This window comes from Myotis daubentonii, chromosome 15 (genome assembly GCF_963259705.1).
Source record: "Myotis daubentonii chromosome 15, mMyoDau2.1, whole genome shotgun sequence".
Lineage (NCBI taxonomy): Eukaryota > Metazoa > Chordata > Mammalia > Chiroptera > Vespertilionidae > Myotis > Myotis daubentonii.
Window position 1 is genome coordinate 56,459,545 of NC_081854.1, and position 20,080 is coordinate 56,479,624.

The 20,080-nt window shown below is 59.8% G+C and overlaps 1 protein-coding gene across 1 annotated transcript in view; it reads right to left on the reverse strand.

The window, feature by feature from the left end:
• Window positions 1–769: 769 nt before the first annotated feature.
• Window positions 770–20,080, reverse strand: part of NOD2 (nucleotide binding oligomerization domain containing 2) — a 24,319-nt gene continuing 5,008 nt past the window's right edge. Inside the window, 10 exon segments of the mRNA XM_059668076.1 lie at window positions 770–2,414; window positions 4,506–4,589; window positions 6,864–6,947; window positions 9,040–9,123; window positions 10,298–10,381; window positions 11,303–11,386; window positions 12,057–12,140; window positions 12,329–12,412; window positions 15,114–16,920; window positions 18,805–18,910. Of these exon segments, the coding sequence (XP_059524059.1) occupies window positions 2,342–2,414; window positions 4,506–4,589; window positions 6,864–6,947; window positions 9,040–9,123; window positions 10,298–10,381; window positions 11,303–11,386; window positions 12,057–12,140; window positions 12,329–12,412; window positions 15,114–16,920; window positions 18,805–18,910 (2,574 nt within the window). The 3' untranslated portion in view covers window positions 770–2,341.

The following is a 20,080-nucleotide window of genomic DNA, read 5'->3' on the forward strand; positions in this document are numbered from 1 at the left end:
GTGTGTCTCTCACATGGATGTTTCTCTCTTCCTCCCTCCCTCCTTCCTTCCCTCTCTCCCTCTCTCTCTCTCTAAGAAAAATCCGTGGAAAAAATATCCTCGGGTGAGGATTAACAACAAAAGAAAAACAGGAAGATGCATTCCCAACCCAAGATGCGTGAAGAGGCTGCTGTGTGCGCTGGTCGAGAGGAAGCAGGCCCATCCTCTCTCCCTCCTGGTCTCCTCTGTCAGCAACCACTGTCTGGACAGAGCCACGGCCACCCACCTGGAGAACCGCAGACACGCTCACACACAGGAGTCCCGCGGGGTGCCGCCTGGCTAACGAGCCAGGCGCACGGAACCTTCCAAAGGAGCGGGTTTCTCGCTGGTGAGCAGCCACCTGCGCCCCTGCTCATTAACCGCAGCTCAGAATTCTTCCCCCTCGGCCCACCCGGCGGAGGCTGGCAGGGGACTGCTGTGCCCAGTCGTCTCCCTCCTTCTCCGGTTAAAAGGCGCCCGGAGCCACGTGGAGGGCACGGAGGGGGGCCCGGGGGCCTTTCGCCGCGGCCCCGGAGGGTCCGGCACAGCTCAGCACGTCACGCCGGGTTAGGCTCTGCCAGGCCGGGGCCCAGTCTGCTTGGATGGCGAGGCTGTTTCTAAGACTTGCTCTCGCCTGCAGCAATAACTCACCTGGTCGGAAACATAGCGTTGCTTTAATCCTTGACAAGCTGCAGGGACAGGACAAAAACCACGTTCGGTCGCGACGAAGACAGCTTGGGGGAAACCAGAGTTTTCTCATGCGTCTTTTTTTAATAAAAATATAAACTTGGGAGAATAAAATAAAGAGGTGTATAAATAGTAACCAGTTTCCACGAGCAACGCTGTTGAGCATAATCACGCGTGCACGGCACCTGCTGGCTCACAAAGGCTCTGTGCGCCCTTCGGGAAACCCCGGAGAGCGGAGAGCGTCGGCTTGGTGAGGAAGGGGCTCTGATTTGCTTCTGTAAACTTTTCATCCGTGACTTTACATCCCGGACCATCTGGCAAAAACCAATTGCCTCGCCCAGCCGGTGTGGCTCAGTGGTTGAGCGCTGACCCAGGAACCAACAGGTCACCAGTTCCATTTCCCAGCCAGGCGCATGTCCGGTTGCGCTGTGCCCCCAGTAGGGGGCGTGCAAGAGGCAGCCGATGAGTGATTCTCATCATTGATGCTTCTCTCTCTCTCTCTCCCTCTTCCTTCCTCTCTGAAATCAATTCTTTTAAAAATCAATCGTCTCTCAGGAGGATAGTTGGGAGTCTGATGTCCGAGTCCAGCTCACAGGCAGCCCCCGGAGGGAGACCTGGGGAGGGCGTTCCAAATCCTGGCGCGGACGGATTCTTTCAAAGCTGCCTCCGGATGGCGAGGTGATGCCACCGGCTTCCCTGGAGGACCGGACGTCACAGGAAATGAAAGTCCGCGTGTGGCACCAGCTGCCGTGTGGTCACATTCTTCCCGCAGATCTAGACGATCCCGGGGACTCAATAGCTGCCGTGTGTCCCCTCCATTAACGTCTTAAGGACCGGAAAGGAGCGCAGGGCGAATGGCAGCCCCTCCCATGGTGGGGCCGGGAGGTGAGGATAGCAGAGCGGAGGACACTGGTCTCCGCAGTCCTTGGCCCCAGAGGAAACGCCACGTGCGCGTCCAGGGTGGGTGGAGGGACCGGATGGGGGAGCAGCCTGGATGGTTGGCCCACAGCATAAAGTTCCTTCCTGCCCGGCCCTCAGGGCTCAGGGGTTGAGCGTCGACCTATGAACCAGGAGGTCACGGTTCGATTCCCGGTCAGGGCACATGCCTGGGTGGCGGGCTCGATCCCCAGCGTGGGGTGTGCAGGAGGCAGCCGGTCCATGATTCTCTCTCATCATTGATGTTTCTCTCTCCCTCTCCCTTCCTCTCTCTTTAATCAACAACAACATATACCAAAAAGAGAGAGTTTCTCCCCGAACGCCCCCGGCCCCCATTGTGAGAGGCGTGGGAAGGGGCTCCTCACGGGGATCCAGGTCCCCACCAATAGGCTCTCGGGAGCCTTCGCGGGCCCCCTGACGCGCTGCATCCGCCGGAGGCCTCCCCGCCACACGGAGGGGCTGCTCCTCTCTGCAGCTGTGAAGCGTGGGAAGAACTCGGTGGCCCACGGGGACCGTGGAGACGTCCACTCCGAGGGCACGGATGCCCCTTCTGTGCCAGAACAAAGGTCGCTGCTGAGCTGGCCTGGGCAGGACAGGGCTCCGTCCGGACGGGCGGGCGGGTGGGCGCAGGTGTCATCCAGCCCCTGGGGCCCGCCCGGCTGCTCTCACACACACCGAGGGGATCCTCGGGCGGGAAACATCACAGCAGGAGCCTGGCATCCCTGGGGCCCAGCGTCTCCATTTCCTCCCGAGAGAAGGCGTTTCCCCGGAGCCTTCGGGGGACAAAGCAAAGAGAGGGCGGAGTGAGGGCGGAACCCCGGCATCACTTTCCCACGACGATGGAAGCGGAACCCCTAAAGCCACGGCCTGCCCCCGCGGCCCCACAGCCTCCGGGCGGGCACCCTCTCCCCACTGCCCAGCATCCCGCGAGGGCGTCGCGCCACAGCCACTGGCCCGGGAGAAGATCGCATTCAGAGTGCGGCTTCCCCTGAACGCCTGTCACCTTTGCACCGTCGTGAAGTCGAAAAATCATGTGGAGCCGTTGTAAGGTGGGGCCAGTCTGTATTTTACAACTAGGAGATTCCCCCCTAAAAGTCTATACTTCAGGGTTTTTAAATAAAATAAACTTTTTTTAAAAGCTGGTAACGCTGGCTCCCGGGGAGGGAAGTCTGCTGGTTTTGCCCCGCGTCCCTGGGGGTGATGGCACAGCGCTCGGGGGGCGGCTCGGAGTCCCCGCTGGCCCTGGCCGGCCCGCCGCTCTCCGTAAGGCGGCAGCAGATCAGTCCAGGCGCAGGGAGCACGTCCCCAGCTGCAGCAGCAGGAAGCAAATCGCATCAGAACCCTTAAAATATCCGCCTGACGCGGGCCTGCTCGTCCCGGACACAGAGCGTGACATTCCCGAGGGCTGTGCAATGACTTCAAAACAAAAACAACGCACGCCCCTCCTTGCGTGCGCCCGGGCGCTGCGGACCTCACGGCCCCAGGGATGACCCGCTCGGACAGAGGCACGCTCTCCACCACAGGCCGCTTTGAGGATCGTTATTTTTAACTTCGCCATTTGATACCTGCCGTGGCTGCCGCCTTGCCGTGGGTTTCGAGGGAGGGGAGAGTCTGCCCCTTGAGAGCAGGGCCGCCAGCTCCCGGGGAGGAGGCGGGTGAGGGACCGCAGGCCGGGGCCCTGGTGCGGGCAGGCGTGGCGGGCGTGAGTCAGCAGGGCCGGCGAAGTGGGGTCTGTCCTTCCCCTACTGTTTCATTCCTGGCACTTTCACTGGGGGTTCAGAGGTACCGACCAGCTTCTGTTTTTTTTTCCTTTTTTTTTTTTTTTTAGAGAAAACCCTGAAGTATAGATATGTTAATTTTGTTCATCCTCATCTGAGGATATTTTTTCTATTGACTTTTAGAGAGAGTGGAAGAGAGGGGGAGAGACAGAGAGAGAAACATCGATGTGAGAGAGACACATTGATTGGTTGCCTCCCACACACGCCCCAACCAGGGCTGGAGATGGAGGTACGGGCCCTTAACCGGAATCGAACCCAGAACCTTTCAGTCCTCGGGCTGACACTCCAACCACGGAGCCAGACTGGCTAGGGCTGAAGTATAGACTTTTAGGGGGGAATCTCCTAGTTGTAAAATACAGACAGGCCCCACCTTAGAACGGCTCGACATGATTTTTCGACTTCACGACGGTGCAAACGCGACAGGCGTTCAGGGGAAGCCGCACTCTGAATGCGATCTTCTCCGGGGCCAGTGGCTGTGGCTCGATGGCCTCGCGGGATGCTGGGCAGTGGGAGGAGCGTGCCTGCCTGGAGGCTAGTGGACGTGTCCTGAGCATGTTTAAGGCGGTCTGGGCTAAGCTGTCATGGTCAGTATATCCCATGCACTTTTTAAAAAATATATGTTTTTATTGATCTCAGAGAGGAAGAGAGAAGGAGAGAGAGAGTGAAACATGAGTGATGAGAGAGGATCATTGATCAGTTGCCTGCCACATGCTCCCTACAGGGAGGGGCCTGAGGCTGCAACCCAGGCATGGGACCCAGCCGGGAATTGAACCCTGACCTCCCGGTTCCTAGGTCGATGCTCAACCGCTGAGCCACACCGGCCTGACTCCTCTGTTACTCTTCCCATACTCCTGCCTACAACACAGCTGTTCCAAATAAATACTCATGGTTTTAAAATAAAAAAATGGGTCCCTCCTCAGAGACGTGAAGGCGTCTCTCCCAGACAAAGAACGACATCCGCCACGTGCAGAAAGCCACCGAATGTGAGAACTTAGAAAGTCTCAAGCTCCCCTCTCCCCTCGCCCCATTTCACAGATTGGAAAACCGAGGCTCGGAGAGGGAGAGAGGCCTGCCCGGGGCGCTCACCAGACTTCCTGGACGGTGTCATTCCTTTCCAGGGCCCGCAGGAGGGCTTCCGCGCCTCGGTAGGTGACGCAGTTGTTGGACAGCCTGCAGAGGAAGAGGCACCGGTGAGCTTCCCGGATGCTCGGTTGTCCCCGTGGGCCTGTCCTGTCGCAGGAGGCGTTGGGAGCTGGCCGGCCTGCTAATGCCGCCCGCCACCCCTCCTCACGCCCCTCTCCTGCTGAGATGCCCAGGGAGCTCCCCATAGAGGCGCGGGGCCAACGGTGAGACGGCGGCTCTCTCCCCCGCACGCCAGGTTCGTTGATCTGACTCGGGCTGCGCCCTCGGGAAGGTGCTAAGCACGGTGGCTAGTACAAGCATCTCAGTGCCAGACTTCCTGGGTCCCGGTCCAACTTCCTTTCTGATCTCAAGCACATGAGTCCCACCTTCCTCCCCTCTGACATGGGCCTAAAGGAGTGTCCCCCTCACAAGGGATCAGAATTAAAGGACGGTTTGTTCTGAACCGCGTGGCACCGTACTTAACGGGTGGAAAAGAATCAATGGCCCCAGCCAGTTTGGCTCAGGGGATAGAGCGTCGGCCTGCGGACCCAAGGGTCCCGGGTTCGATTCCCATCAAGAGCATGTGCCTTGGTTGCAGGCTCCTCCCCGGACCGGGCCCTGGTCCTGGTCGGAGCTCGTGCAGGAGGCAACCAATCGATGTGTCTCTCTCTCACATCAATGTTTCTCTCTGTCTCTCCCTCTCTCTTCCACTCTCTCTAAAAATCAGTGGGAAAACATCCTTGGGGGAGAATTCATAAAAAAAGAATCAATGAACAGGGACATTTCATCTCGGGGGTCTTGGGAGACAGGTTAGGGATGGGGAAGGGAGGTGTCAGGCTGTCAGGGCCGGGGGGTGGGGGGGGGAAGAGGCACGCGTTCCCCATCCTGTCCTTCTCATAACCCTGCCCTTCTCATAGCTCAGCTAGTCAAATCACCTCCCCCCCGGCCTCCATGCCCTCCACCACGGCGGCGACTTCTCAGAAACGGACGCCGAGGCCATGCCATGAGTAATAACAGCCCATCGGGTGGAGTCCTACTGTGTGCCCGCTGTTACCTCCACCCTCTCCCGCTCAGACCCCGAGGGGCAGGCCCGATGGTCATCCCCGTTCACCCCTGCGTGGCCGGGCCCTGGTCCAAGGGGCAGAGCCGGGGCTGAGCCGGGGCTGGTGGGGCGGGTCCAAACCCAGGCATTGGTCCACGGCCCACACTCAACCAACGCTTGTCAGTTTGGTTACAAGAAAGATGTAGGCGTCTTTCTATGGGAAACCGAGAGGGGGGTATCGCTTAGAGACGCTGAATGATAAGCCACGCCAAGGCAGGGTGGGACAGCCCCTGGTGCACGGCCTGGCCTCCCTCGGGGCCGACCGGGCAAGTCCGTGGCCATGAGAGAGCACAGCACCCCCTCCCGCACACCGGGTCCGGGATGGAGGGGGCAAGGCCACCGGTCTCCCTGTCCTTGAGGCCAGGTGTCCCGCCAGGCACATCCCGGCTGCACTGGGCTCCCAGCCACTTCCCCCGTAATGAGCGGAAGCGATTTCCCCAAATATTTGGCAACTGCCCGGCCCCTCAAAGCGACACACACAGCGTCCCCAGAGCGGCGGGCATGTGGGCAAAGCAGCGCTCTGCTTCCCTCGGCCTCGCTTCCAGGGAAAGCGCCCCTCCTCCAGCGAAAGGAGCCATCGCGATGCCCTCCGTGCCTCAGCGAGCGCCTGGCACCGGGGAGGGGGGGAGGCGGAACATTCTCGTGTCCACACAGGCACGGGCGCACGCACCCACGAAAGACCAAGCGCGCCTGCCCGCCTCACATGAGAGACACCCTGGAGGTGACATCATGAGACGCCTCTCGCCTGGGCCAGAGAGGCCTGGAGATGAGGGGCCGTGGCACCTGCTGCCAGCAACCAGCCGTGTCCCCTCAGCTCCCACCTCCCGCTCCGACGGCTGCTCGCTGGGAAGGCCCCGTCCCCGCCCGAGGCCTTGCTGCCGACCGCGGAAGATGCTCACGTCAACATGAGGTGGACGGGCAGCACCCCACAGCCCGGCACCAGCGGATGGAGCCCGAGACGCCTTGGGGATACCAGACTTGGGGACACGCCGTCACCGTTATCTTCCTTTCCCTTCCCCGCCTCCCTTCACGGCTCTGTCACCAGGGTTTGCTGGGCCCGCCTGGCCTTGCAATCCCTGCCTGCGTTTTGGGGGACACCCCCAGCAATACCAGCTGGTTCCGCCAGGCCGCCTGCTGGGAGGTAGCCAGGCGGGGCCCCTGCCCGGGTCTCTGGTTCAGAGCGCCCCTCCCCGCCGCTCAGGCCTGTGCGGGCCCCTTACTTGAGGACTTTCAAGCTGGGATTTCTCCTGAGCCCTTCGGCGAGAGAGCAGACGCCTTCGTCTCCGAGCTGGTTCTCCTCCAGGCTGCGGACAAGAGAGAGGGCTCTGTCGAGGCGGGAACAGTCGTCATGGAAGGGGAGGTCGCTGGAGAGGAGCCGGGTCCCCCCACTTAGCAAGGCCAACACCCCCAATCCACACTTGCAAATAAAGTAAGAGCAGAGAAGGCAGGTGTGGGGGGCTCCGTCCCAGGGACATTTTGGGGAGAGAATGTCCCCAAATTCTCCAGGACGTAAGAGATCCCCTCCTGTCCCAGGGACTCAATATCCATTTCCTCTTTCTTTTTTCTTTTTTTTTTTTTAAATATATTTTTATTGGTTTCAGAGAGGAAGGGAGAGGGAGAGAGAGAGAGAGAGAGAGAGAGAGAGAGAGAGAGAGAAACATCAACAATGAGAGAGAATCATGGATCGGCTGCCTCCTGCACGCCCCACACTGGGGATCGAGCCCTCAACCCGGGCCTGTGCCCTGACCGGGAATCGAATCATGACCTCCTGGTTCATAGGCTGATGCTCAACCACTGAGCAACACCAGCTGGCCTTCTCTTTCTTTCTTATGAATGGAAGCCTCATTTCATTAGGGGCAGCCATGTGCTTGGTCAAACAAACAACAACAAACCCCCCAATTTCCCACTCTGCACTGCAGCCAGGGCCGGCCAAGAGACCTCCCCGTGGCCATGGCCGATGGGCCCCTGGGAACGCTCTCAAAAGGGGAGAGACCCAGCCGGCCCGTGCCTTGGCCCTCCCTGGAAAAGTAGACTGCACCCTGGAATGCACACGGAATGTTGGAGGTGCTGCAGCCCTCTTGTGGTCATGAGGCAACCGACTGTGAGGGTGAAGCCACAGGCGGAGGATGTGATGGGACAGAGAGAGAGTCCAGAGCCCCGCTGGCCGTGGCCACCCACCGGCCCTGTGCCGCCTGCCTCCAGGACGCCTGCAGGTGGAAAACGGAGTCCTCTCCTGGTTGAAGCCACCGTAGGGGAGGCTCTCCCTCACCTGCAGCCCACGGAAGTCATAACTGGCGCACTGGCAGCGAGGCACCCCTCTCCCAAGAAGTTCCAGGTGGCCAAACCCCGGCAGGACAGAATCCCTGGTCCGTGGGCGGAGCCAGCGAGCCCTACGGACAGCCAGGGCCCACCCCACCTCCACTCCGTGGCGCTGCCTGAGGTCCCGGTCCCTTCTGCTTCCTGGATGAATCAGCGACTCATCTGCCCGAGAGAACACGGGGCCGCCCAGCGTGCGTCATAAGGAGGCTAAGCTGGTGGCAACTGACGGATGGAAAGCCTGGTATCCACCTCAGATGGGCCCTGCCTGTACGATTCACGGTCCATCTTTCAACTCCACACACACATACCCCTGCCCCCCGCCTGCCAGGGCGGCCCTGCCTCTCACGGCCGCTGAGCTCCGGCCACACTGACCTGATGGGCCGCTGTCAGTAGTGGCTACAGGTGGCTACGGCGGGTGCGGCAGCGGCGACAGCAGCGGCCACACCGGCACTGTGACGGGAGAACGTGTGTGAAGCACTTACTAAGCGTCCCGGGCATCGCCTCGTGTAATTCTTACAAACGTGTTTCTAGTTGGAGAAAACGAACTCTGCACTGAACTGGCCTCTGATCACAGCTGGCCTAGCAGCTCAGCCCCTTGATTCCGGAATCCGTGCTCTCACCCAGGAGGCCGCCCGGAGGCAGTACACACACCAAGGGACCCACGGTGCAGTTCAGTAAGGAGAGCGAGCACGCCACCCGGCCTGCGTGGCTCAGGGGTTGAGCATCGACCTATGAACCAGGAGGTCACAGTTCAATTCCCGGGTTGCGGGCTCCATCCCCAGTAGGGGGGTGAGGGGGAGGCAGCCGATGGATGATTCTCTCTCATCATTGATGCTTCTCTCTCTCTGAAATCAATAAAAATATATTTAATTTTTTTTTTTTTAAAAAAAGGGGAGACGAGCACCTCTATGCTGACTCGGTAAGCTTCGTTCGCCAGGACACTGAGAGATGAGTGCGATCAAGCAATCACTCCATCAGAGACCTTTGTCTCGTCCACACGGCTGCTTCCCCAACGAGGCCAGGGAAGGAAGAGAGGCTGGCCTCTGCCCCCCAGAGCCGAGACTCCCCCAAACTCACCAGAGTTCCTCCAGTGCCATGTTCTTCTCCAGCATCGAGGCTAAGGCTCGGGCACCCACACTGCCAATGCGGTTCCCCACCAGGCTGGATGCCATCAGGAACAAGAACGGGTCAGAGCGGGGAGGGGCCTGGGAGATGAGCTAAGCCAGGATGCGTGGCACACACATACACACACACACATACACACACACACATACACACACACCACACACACACACACATACACACACACCACACACACACACACACCACGTATACACACACACACATATACATACACACACCCCTCACACATACACACACATACACACACCACATATACATACATACACATACACACACCACACACACCACATATACATACATACACATACACACACACACCCCACACACAACATATACATACCCACACATATATACACACACCACACATATACATACATACACACACCACACACACCACACATATACATATACACACATACATACACACACCACACACACCACACACACACCACATATACATACATACACATACACACACCCCACACACAACATATACATACCCACACATATATACACACACCACACATATACATACATACACACACCACACACACACCACACATATACATATACACACATACATACACACACCACACACACACCCCACACATACACACATACATACATACACACACCCCACACATATACACACACACACACATACACACACACACACACACACCACACACAGCCCCACTTCCCGCTCTGCTCCATTCCAGACATCAATCAATAATTGATTATCGCATTCTTTTCCACCAAGCCGAGGCAACCAATCGATGTGTCTCTCACATCAATGTTTCTCCCTCTCTCTCTCTCTCTCTCTCTCTCTCTCTCTCTCTCTCTCTCTCTGTCCTTCCTTCCTCCCTCCCTTCCACTCTCTCTCCAGAAATCAATTGAAAAAATATCCTCTGGTGAGAATTTTTTTTTAATATTTGATCCATCCCAAGACCTCCAACTTACAGACAGGGAAGCAAGACCCTTGAGAGGAGAAGGGGCCGCTCCAAAGTCACCCAGAAAGACTGCAGTGTCCAGACTCCAAACCCTCTGGCCTCTCCCTCTCATCCCTCTGCCCAGCACCGGGGGGTGGGGGGTGGGGGTAAAAATGAAGTTCCGAGACCTTCGGAACTGGCCCGGCTCCCCCCTCCTCATGCCGGCTCCCCAGGAGGACGGCGGGACAGACACGGAAGCTTACCTGAGCCACCGCAAGCTCTGGTGGTCGCTCAGGGCTTCCGCCAAGGCCTGCGCCCCCTTGTCCCCCACCTCGTTGCCCCAGAACCTGAAAAGGCCAGAGAGTCAGCAGTGTCAGGGTGGACGCCGTGTGCTCCAGCCAGGCTGTGTGCCCCAGTGGCTCCTCCCTCTCTGCAGCCGCCCGGGGGCAGCACCAGCCCCCCAATCCCAGAAGGGTCTCAGTGGGGCTCCCGGCTCCCAGCCAGGCGGGCCTGCCTCCGTTGTTCCCACGGGACGGCCAAACTTTTCCCTCTGACTTTTCGGCTGCTTCACGTTAGACTTACAGGACCGCAGAGGCCCACCCCACGCACACCCCGGGGCCGGGGAACTCACTCCCCACGGCAGTCCCCATGGTTGGCATTTAGGTCAGATCAGCTTCCTGGGAGCTGTGCCCACGAGTGCCTGGACCTGCCGGGGGGTGTGGCCCCGTCCCGCACACAGGCGGCTCCACTCCGGGGCCCGGGGCCTGTGGAGCTGTGCACCCCAGCCTGTCAGACGCCCCTCCCCTCGCCGCAGGCCTGGCGAGCCTCCCAGCAGGAGCTCCGAAGGGCCTGGTCCAGCCGCCGGCCTCCCCCGCGTCCTTCTCTCTCCTCCATCAGCACCTCCTCTGGGAGCTTTCGAACGTGACTGATTCCGGGGCCCTGCCCTTAGGGGGCTCCCCTAACTGGTCTGCGGAGGGGCCCCGGCCAGGGCTGCTTCAAAGCCCCGCTGGTTCCCAGGCACAGACTGAGGTGAGAAGCAAGGACCTGAGCTTCCTGCCACCTCGTGGGCACTGCCCTCCCCCTCCCTGCTGTCCTCAGCTTCCTGTTTACTGGGGGGAAAGCAAGTGCCAGGCAGCCAAGGACGCTACTGGCTCCCCACTCGCCCCCCGCCCCCCCACCAGAGCCCGGGCTGCCCATGGGCCTTCAGGCTCAGGAGCTTCCCCGGCCCCACACGCCTCTGCAGGCCCCAAGCCCAGACCCCAACCTACCCCAGGAACTGCAGCGACGTGTTGGCCCTGAGCCCCCGGGCCAGCACCTGGGCCCCCGCCTCGGTGATGTGGTTGTTCCCCAGCCTGGAGGGAAGGAGCGGAGGCTGGGAGAGCAAGGCACGGGGAGGGGGGTCTGCTGGGGACAGTGCAGCCTGGACAGACGCCTTGGGCACTGCCTGCAGGATGCATGTGTGCTATCCATGTGGGAGCCTGCCCTGCCTGCAGGATATGTGTGTGCTATCCGTGTGGGAGCCTGCCCTGCCTGCAGGATGCGTGTGTGCTATCCGTGTGGGAGCCTGCCCTGCCTACAGGATGCGTGTGTGCTATCCGTGTGGGAGCCTGCCCTGCCTGCAGGATGCGTGTGTGCTCTCCATGTGGGAGCCTGCCCCGCCTGCAGGATGCGTGTGTGCTATCCGTGCTGGGGGCCTGCCTATGGCTTCTGAGACTCCATTCTCCACCAGCACAGGGACAGGAGGGGCAGAGCGGGAGGGGCAGAGCGGGGGGCGGGGGGGAGATGGGCATGGGCAGGAGCCACAGGAGGCAGAGGTCCCAGCGGGTGGTTTCCCAGGGAAGCGAGGTGACTCACTGTCACACTTTCCTCCCGGGTCAGTCCTCAGCCCAGCAGGCCCAGGGTTTGCTGGGAGGTCACAGCACTAGGAAAACCCTGCTCCCCTCCCTCTGTATTCGGCAGGAGTCACGCACCTAGCAGGGGCCGAGCCCAGAAGGACGGAGCTGTGGGGGGAGCCAGGCTCACCTCAGTGCCAGGAAGTTCTGCCGGCACTCCAGGAGCCGCGCCAGGGCCTGGGCACAGCCGTCCGTCAGCTTGTTGTTGAATAAACTGGAAAGTTCAAAAGAGAGACATGGAGACCGGACACGGCAGACAGTGACCCCCCCAAACCCAGGGCAGCCCATTCCCCCAGGACGGGAGGCACCTGCACCCTTCAGCCACGCAAACGCCCACCCAGCCCGCCCCAGCTCACAGCCGCTCCTGGGACTTAGCCCAGCCCGTGGCCCAGCCCGACTCACGCGAGCTTCTGCAGCTCCTCACAGTGCAGGGCGTGCTCGGCGAGCGTGCACAGGCCGCGGTCCGAGATGTTATTATCTCTCAGGCTGCAAAACACCAAGCAAATCAACTGGAAAAGGGAGCTCAGGAAAGGGGGAAGAAACGAACCAGACCTCAAAAGGGACGTTCGCTCATCCCCAAAGCACCAGCATCTGCGCTTCGGGAAACGCTGCCGAGATGGAGCCCCCCAGGAGGCCAGACTCCCCCGTCCCTGGCCAGCTGCCCACGTCATGCATGGTGTGGGGGACGGCTCAGGAACGGGGGACCCAGCGCTCCTGCTAAAGAACACTGGGCTCCTGGGGGAGTCACAGACCTTGGGGAAGGGAAACGGCCATCAGAGGGGCCTCCTAGAAGGTTCCGAGGTAGAAAGATAATAATAATCCTATCTAATAATAGACAAAGATTGAAATTAACCGTACCTTCGCTATGCCTCCCATTGGCTAATCATCGAGATATGCAAATTAACTGCCAACAAAGATGGCGGTTAATTTTCATACGTAGGCGCAAAGCAGTGGAGCGAAGACTGAAGGTGGCTCCGGCCACCAGAGCCGTGAGAAGTTCAAAGGCGGCTCCGGCCGGAGCGAAGGCCTGGGTCCTGGGTGCCGGAGGAAAACCAGTGCCGGCAGCCAGGGGAAGGGAAGGCCTATTGCATGAATCTTTTCGTGCAGCAGGCCTCTAGTCTGTATATATAAAAGGCTAAGTGGCCGACCGTCCGACCAACCGGCCAGTACATGTGACATGCACTGGCAATTTAAAAATCAACGTAGACTTGCGCAAGTGTAATCATGACACATTAACTCTGTGAGATCTATGTTATGTCATCAGATCCCATTCATAAACTGAGGCTCACGGACCCTACCTAAGGGATGAAGGTCACCGCTCAGGGATCTGTGTGTTTGGTCCACAAAGAAAAAAGCTCCTGCCCGGCCAGCGTGGCTCAGGGATTGGGTGTCGACCTATGAACCATGAAGTCCCGGTTCGATTCCCGGTCAGGGCACATGCGGGGTTGCGGGCTCAATCCCAGTGTGGGGCGAGCGGGAGGCAGCCGGTCCATGATTCTCTCTCATCATGGATGTTTCTCTCTCTCTCTCCCTCTACCTTCTTCTCTGAATCAATAAAAATATATTTAATAAAAAGAAAAAAAAGAAAGAAAAAGAAAGAGAAAGACGCCTCCTGCTTCGGCAGAGAAGGTATGGCGGCCTCATGGGTTCCGGGAGAGGTTGGTCCCTGGATGAGGGCCCCGTGAAGCCACCTGGGAGGCCGTGAGTGGACGTCAGCGTTAAGACCCAACTTCTGCTTTCTGAGAGGCTAGAATAGGGGCAGGACATCCCCTCCCGAGGCAGGAAGGCAGGCTGGGGAGCCTGCATCACGCTGGCCGTCAGACAGGGGCACACCCTCTGCGCTCATCCGGCCCAAGATAGGGAGAGAGGCCCACGGGGCCAGGGTAGTGACCTTCCAAAGGGGAACTCACCCTCAGATGGTACTGGAGGCGGCGAGGGTGACGCCAAAGCCTCGTCCAGAGCCAGCGCTACATGAGGAACAAAAGCTCAGGCGGCCAGGCCGGCGGGGCTCAGTGGTTGAGCATTGACCTTTGAATCAGGAGGTCACAGTCTGATTCCCCGTCAGGGCACAGGCCTGGGCTGCGGGCTCGATCGCCAATGTGGAGCGTGCAGGAGGCAGCTGATCCATGATTCTCTCTCATCATCGGTGTTCCTAACTCTCTCCCCCTCTCCCTTCCTCTCTGGAATCAATTAAATATATAGGTAGATAGATATAGAAAAAGCTCAGGCGGAATTCCACAGTCAGGTCCCTCTGGGGCCCCAGAATTCCCGTCTGGTCAGGATTTTAAAGTCTCTGATGGGGCACAAGTCAGCCGTGACTTGGAGCCGTTGCTGACACAGGCATCTACGGTGAACGATGTTGCAAGTGGCGTCCAGGTGGTCAGGGGGCCTCTGGAGCCGTCCACTGACAGGCTGCCAGGAGGGAACGGGAACTCAGAACCACGGGGGTGGGGCTTGTGTCTCCCGGCTCTGCCACTTCCCACGCGAGCCTGAACAAGTCACGTCACGTCTCTGAGCCTCAGGTGTAGGCTGATGGGGAGAAGAACGTCCCTGCGGCAGCCGGGGTGGCTGTGCGGCTCAGAGGTTGCTCTGGGGAGTATGTGGCACATTGCCCATCACCAGGCTGTCCTATGAGTTAGGGTGATCGTTGTCATAGATTTAAACAAAGGCCCAGGCGCAGCAGGAATTATATGTAATACATGCAAATTGTATGTAAATAGTGTGATATATGTAAATTAATTATATGCAAATTATATGTGTGTTTTACCACGATGCTGTGCACCTGAAATAAATATAAAAAATAAAATCGCCCGGCCGGCATGGCTCAGTGGTTGAGCGTCGACCTCTGAACCAGGAGTCGCGGTTCCATTCCCCGTCAGGGCACACGCCCGGGGTTGCAGGCTCGATCCCCAGTGAGGGACGTGCAATCAGTGATTCTCTCTCATCATTGATGTTTCCATCTCTCTTTCCCTCTCCCTTCCTCTCTGAAATCAATTAAAAAAAACATTTAAAAATAATAACATAAACGAAGGCCCAGACTGGGGGAAGGACCCGGCCGGGGCTGTACAGAGAGGCTGCAGGCTGGGGCTGGGCCTGACCACCGGGATCCCCACAGGTGCCCCCACACCTGCACCTGCACGGTGACGCCATCCTCACCTCACCCACCAGCATCGCCCAGGACACTCACTACAGAGCCTTGCAGACGCCCAGGCAGGGCAGCAGCTGCTCCACGCCGACGTCGCCCACGGAGTTGTGGTCCAGCTGCAGGGCCACGGGCCGCCGGAGGTGGCGCAGCACGAAGGCCAGGGCGGCGCACTCGGCAGGGCCCACGCTGCAGAAGGTCAGCTTGAGGTGCCCCACGTCCAGGCCCCGCACCGCCTTGCGCGCCAGCCGCTCCTCCCGCAGCTCGTACAGGCTGCGGACCAGCCAGAGGAAGCCGGGCAGGGCGTGCATGCTCTTGGCCTCGCCGGGCAGGGCCGGCGGGATGGAGCAGAAGTGCTGGCGGAGGCTGCGGGCCAGACACCGGCGGGCACAGGCCTGGCGCCGCAGCAGGGCCTTCTCGGACGCCTGGCACTCGGCCAGCAGGCCCCGGTGCTCCCTGGACAGCAGCCCTGCCAGGAAGGCGGCCATGATCTGCAGGTTGTGCGGCTCGGCCTGCTGCAGCCAGGCCTCCACGCCGCCCTCCTCGCTCGGCGGGCCCTGCACGCACAGCGTGGGCAGCAGCCGGGCCAGCGGCGAGCTCCCCGTGGGGCGGCAGCAGAAGAGGTGTCTGAGCGAGGAGGGCCTCACGTCGGCGCCGAGCACCAGGTAGAAGGCGGCAAAGAAGCACTGGAAGGTGATGTGCAGGAACTCCAGGGGCGGCGGGCTCCCGGGCGCCGCGCTTTTGGCATGCACCAGGAAGCCGAGGGAAACGTCCGCCCCGTCCACGTGCGCCGCCTGGAGCTGCTTGGCCGAGAACACGTAGCAGCTCACGCCCAGGCCCCAGAGAGCCAGGCGGCCCAGGTGCAGGAGGGTGGGGAGCCTGCCCCGGAGCAGGCCGGGCCCCGGGCCGTGGGGGGCCGCGTCCGGTGGGGAGGCGTGGAGCAGGAAATGCTGCAGGATCAGCAGGTACATGTCGGTGGTGGTCCGCGGGGACCCCCCGCCCTGCAGCAGCAGCTCCTGGTGGCATTTGGACACCATCCAGGCAAAGACGGGCAGGTGGCACAAGCCGTGCAGGGCCGAGGTGGCCCTGAGCAGGCGGACGAGGCGGTCGGCCAGGCCCGGCTCGCGGTGGCGCTTCCGCAGGTACAGCTCGATGCCGTCCTCCGAGAAGCCCCTGAGGTGGAGCTCGGCCCGCACGTAGCGGCGGAGGCCGGCGGACACGGCGTCCGGGCGGCTGGTCAGCAGCTTGCGGGCGTTCTTGAGCAGGTTGCCCTGCAGGAGGTTGAAGAGCAGGTTCTGCACAGACGTGGGCTCGGTCGGGGAGCAGTGCCGCTCGCCGTCCGTGAACCTGAACCTGAACTCGTCAAAGCCGTCGAAGGTGAGGAGGACGCGCTCGGGGCGGGTGAGGAGGAACTGGAACACTTCCTCCCGGCCGAGGTCGGGCCAGCAGCAGTGCTCGAAGAGCAGGGCGCGCACGGACAGGGGCTTGGCCAGGCGCTGCAGCTGCCGGCAGCTGAAGGGGAAGACGAAGAGGAAGTCCTGGAAATCCCGCCCCGACGCCCACAGCAGGTGCAGCCGCTGCAGGAGCGTGCTCTTGCCGCTGCCCGCCTCGCCCACCACCAGCACGGTGTCCGCGTCGGCGTTGAGGCGGCCCCCGGAGCGGAAGAGGGCGTCCAGGCCCAGGGGGGCCGGGCTGGTCTGCGGGGCGCCCGCCTCCGTCCGCAGCTCCAGGGCGTTCTCCGTGTAGATGTCCTCCAGGCACAGGTTCTCCGCCCCGTCGTAGGAGCTCAGGAAGCGCGACTGGGCCGAGACCGTGGTCCGCAGCTTGGACGCGTACTTCTGACACGCGGCGTCTGGAAGGCAGGGGAGGAGGCTGAGCGGGGGCACCGGAGCGGAGGGGGGGGCTGCGTGGGGCGGGGTGGCCTGACAGGTGGCCTCACAGGTGGGAGACAAGAGCCAGCGGGCTCTTCAGCCACAAGCCGTGGACTTTGAGGACGGTCACCCCACCTTCCTCGCCCTCGGTTTACTCCCCCGGGAAGTGGGAGAGGCGGCCACGGTCCCTGCCTCCGAGGGTTTTTATGTGGGTCCGTGAAGATGCTTCAGGTCAAGACCTTCATGCAGCGCTCGACACAAAACAAGTGCCCGGAAGACCCGCGTCAGTGCCCTCATTACCAGCCACATCGGGGAGAGCGGCCGAGGAGAAGGAGCGCTAGGCTGGGTCAGAAGGCCCGCGTTGTGCCCTGGCCGGTGTGGCTCAGGGGTTAGAGCGCCGGCCCAAGCACCGAGAGGTCGTGGGTTCGATTCCTGGTCAAGGGCATGTACCTGGGTTGCCAGTTAGATCCCTGATTGGGGTCACGCAGGAGGCAGTCAATCGATGTGTCTCTCTCACATCAGTGTTTCTCTCTTTCTCTCCCCCTCCCTTCCTCTCTCTCTAAAAAGTAATGGGGAAAATATTCTCAGGTGAGGATTAAAAAGAGGAGGAAGAGGAGAAGGAGGAGGATGGGGTGGGGGGGCCTGCATTCGAACCCCAAGCAGCCTAGGGGAGTCCTGCACCACCCAGTCCAGCTGGATCACTCGGCTCAGCGGGGTCTTTCTAAAGGGAAGCAGAAGGTGTGAGGGCTGAGGAGCCTGATTTCTGAAGTCAGACACACCTGAGCTTGAGACCTGGAAGCCTGGGCCGCCCCCCCGAGCTTGGGCGAGCCACTTTTCTGCCTCGGTAGTCTCATCTGTGAACATGGGAACAATCCCCATCTTCAAAGATCGTTTCAGGAGGAAACGAGATCAAATGAAGTTTAGAAGAATGCCTGACCCGTGGCGAACTTCCAAACGAGTCCCACCCTCGCCTGCCCGCTCTGCACCGCCCGCCCCAGGCTCCACATCTGCACAGCAGAGAAGCCACACGGAGACTGTAAACACAGCACCGGGCAGGGTGCCTGCGGGGCCGTGACCTGTGCCCTGAGAGCCGCCACCTTATCTAAATCCACTTGTTCTCGGGTTTCTGAGGGTCGGTGGCTGCCTCGCAGAGATCAAGAGGTTCCAGCCCCACGTAAGGGCTGGGGACGCCTGATCACTGCAGGGCACACCTGAAACTCAGGCACCACTGTCTGTCAACGGGGACTGAAAAACAAATTTAAAACGGAAGGAGAGACCAGCCCTGTGCCAACGTGTGCCCGTATCTCCTTGGCGCACCTCATGAGGGCTCGGCTGGTGAGGGGCGCGTGTAGTCAGCCGTCCACACACAGCAGCTCCCCTGGCCATTCTGGAATTAAGCGCTAACACGATAATAGTGATATCGCCCACATCACTGTTCATCCCCAAGAGCCCGATGACACGGGGGCGGAGTTACCCTCAAGATGAGGAAGGAGCCGAAACCGGTTTGGCTCAGTGGATAGAGCGTCGGCCTGCGGACTGAAAGGTCCCAGGTTCGATTCCGGTCAAGGGCATGTACCTGGGTTGCGGGCATATCCCCAGTAGGAGATGTGCAGGAGGCAGCTGATCGATGTTTCTCTCTCATCGATGTTTCTAACTCTCTATCTCTCTCCCTTCCTCTCTGTAAAAAATCAATAAAATATATTTAAAAAAAAATAAGATGAGGAAGGACACTGCATCTCAGGGAGCCCCCCAGCCAGGAGGTGGGGTTCTAACTGATGTCCCGCACGTGCAGCTTCTGCTCTTACCCACGCAGCTGCACAGCCCTGCCCTCCTTGGCGGATGGACTAAGAGGAGCAGGGATGTACCTTCGAGAGAGAGGCCCAGCGGGTCCGGCAGCTCCTGCACGTGCTGTAGGAGGAAGGCGGCCAGCCCGTTGCCCTTCACCGCGGCCAGGTCCAGGAGCCTCCGCGCCTGTGGGGTGGGGAAGCGGACGTCATTCCTTCTCCAGGAGGCGGTGGAGGTGTGCGGGGAGGTCACAGGCATCTCCTCCCGCACCGCACAAGCCAGGAGAGCAGCCACTCGGCAGCGCGGGTTTAAAGATGCTCCCACCACGGCCCTGGCCGGTGTGGCTCAGTGGATAGAGCGTCGGCCTGCGGACTGAAGGGTCCCAGGTGCGATTCCGGCCAAGGGCATGTACCTTGGTTGCGGGCACATCCCAGTAGGGGGTGTGCAGGAGGCAGCTGATCCATGTTTCTCTCTCATCATTGATGTTTCTAACTCTCGATCCTCTCCCTTCCTCTCTGTAAAAAATCAATAAAATATATTCAATAAATAAATAAATACAGATGTTCCCACCACCATCGGGTGGCGAGATGCACACTTCCACACACACCCACTCGGGTCCCCTCTCCAATAACGGATTGCTCGTTGCAGACAGGCAGCCACTAAAAGAGTGGATAACTTTAAAATAAGATAGACCGACAAACAAAACGGGTCACAAAAAACAAAGTAGGCCCAGCCCTGGCCGGTGGTGCTTAGTGGTTAGAGCAGCCATGGGAAAACTACGGCCCACGGGCCGGATCCGGCCCATTTGAAATGAATAAAACTAAAAAAAAAAAAAAAAAAAAAAAAGACCGTACCCTTTTATGTAATGATGTTTACTTTGAATTTATATCAGTTCACACAAACACTCCATCCATGCTTTTGTTCCGGCCCTCCGGTCCAGTTTAAGAACCCATTGTGGCCCTCGAGTCAAAAAGTTTGCCCTCCCCTGGCTTAGAGCCTTAGAGCATTGGCCTCTTCACTAAAAGGCAGCGGGTTTGATTCCCAGCTCCGGTCAGACACATGTGGGAGGGAACCAATCAAGGCGTCTCTCTCGCATTGATGTTTCTCTCTGTCTCTCTCTATCAATCAATCAAAGGAAAAAATATCCTCAGGTGAGGATTAACGCCCCCAAAATAGGTCCAGAGACAGAGCATGAAACAGACAGACAGATCTCAGACGAAAGGGGGTGGGAGAGGTTAACCAGAGAACTTACATGCACACACGCACAGCCCATGGACACAGGCGATAGTGCGGTAAAGGCCAGGGTGGGGCAGGAGCCAGTGGAGCGGGACAAAGCGGGGGGCAATGGGGGCATCT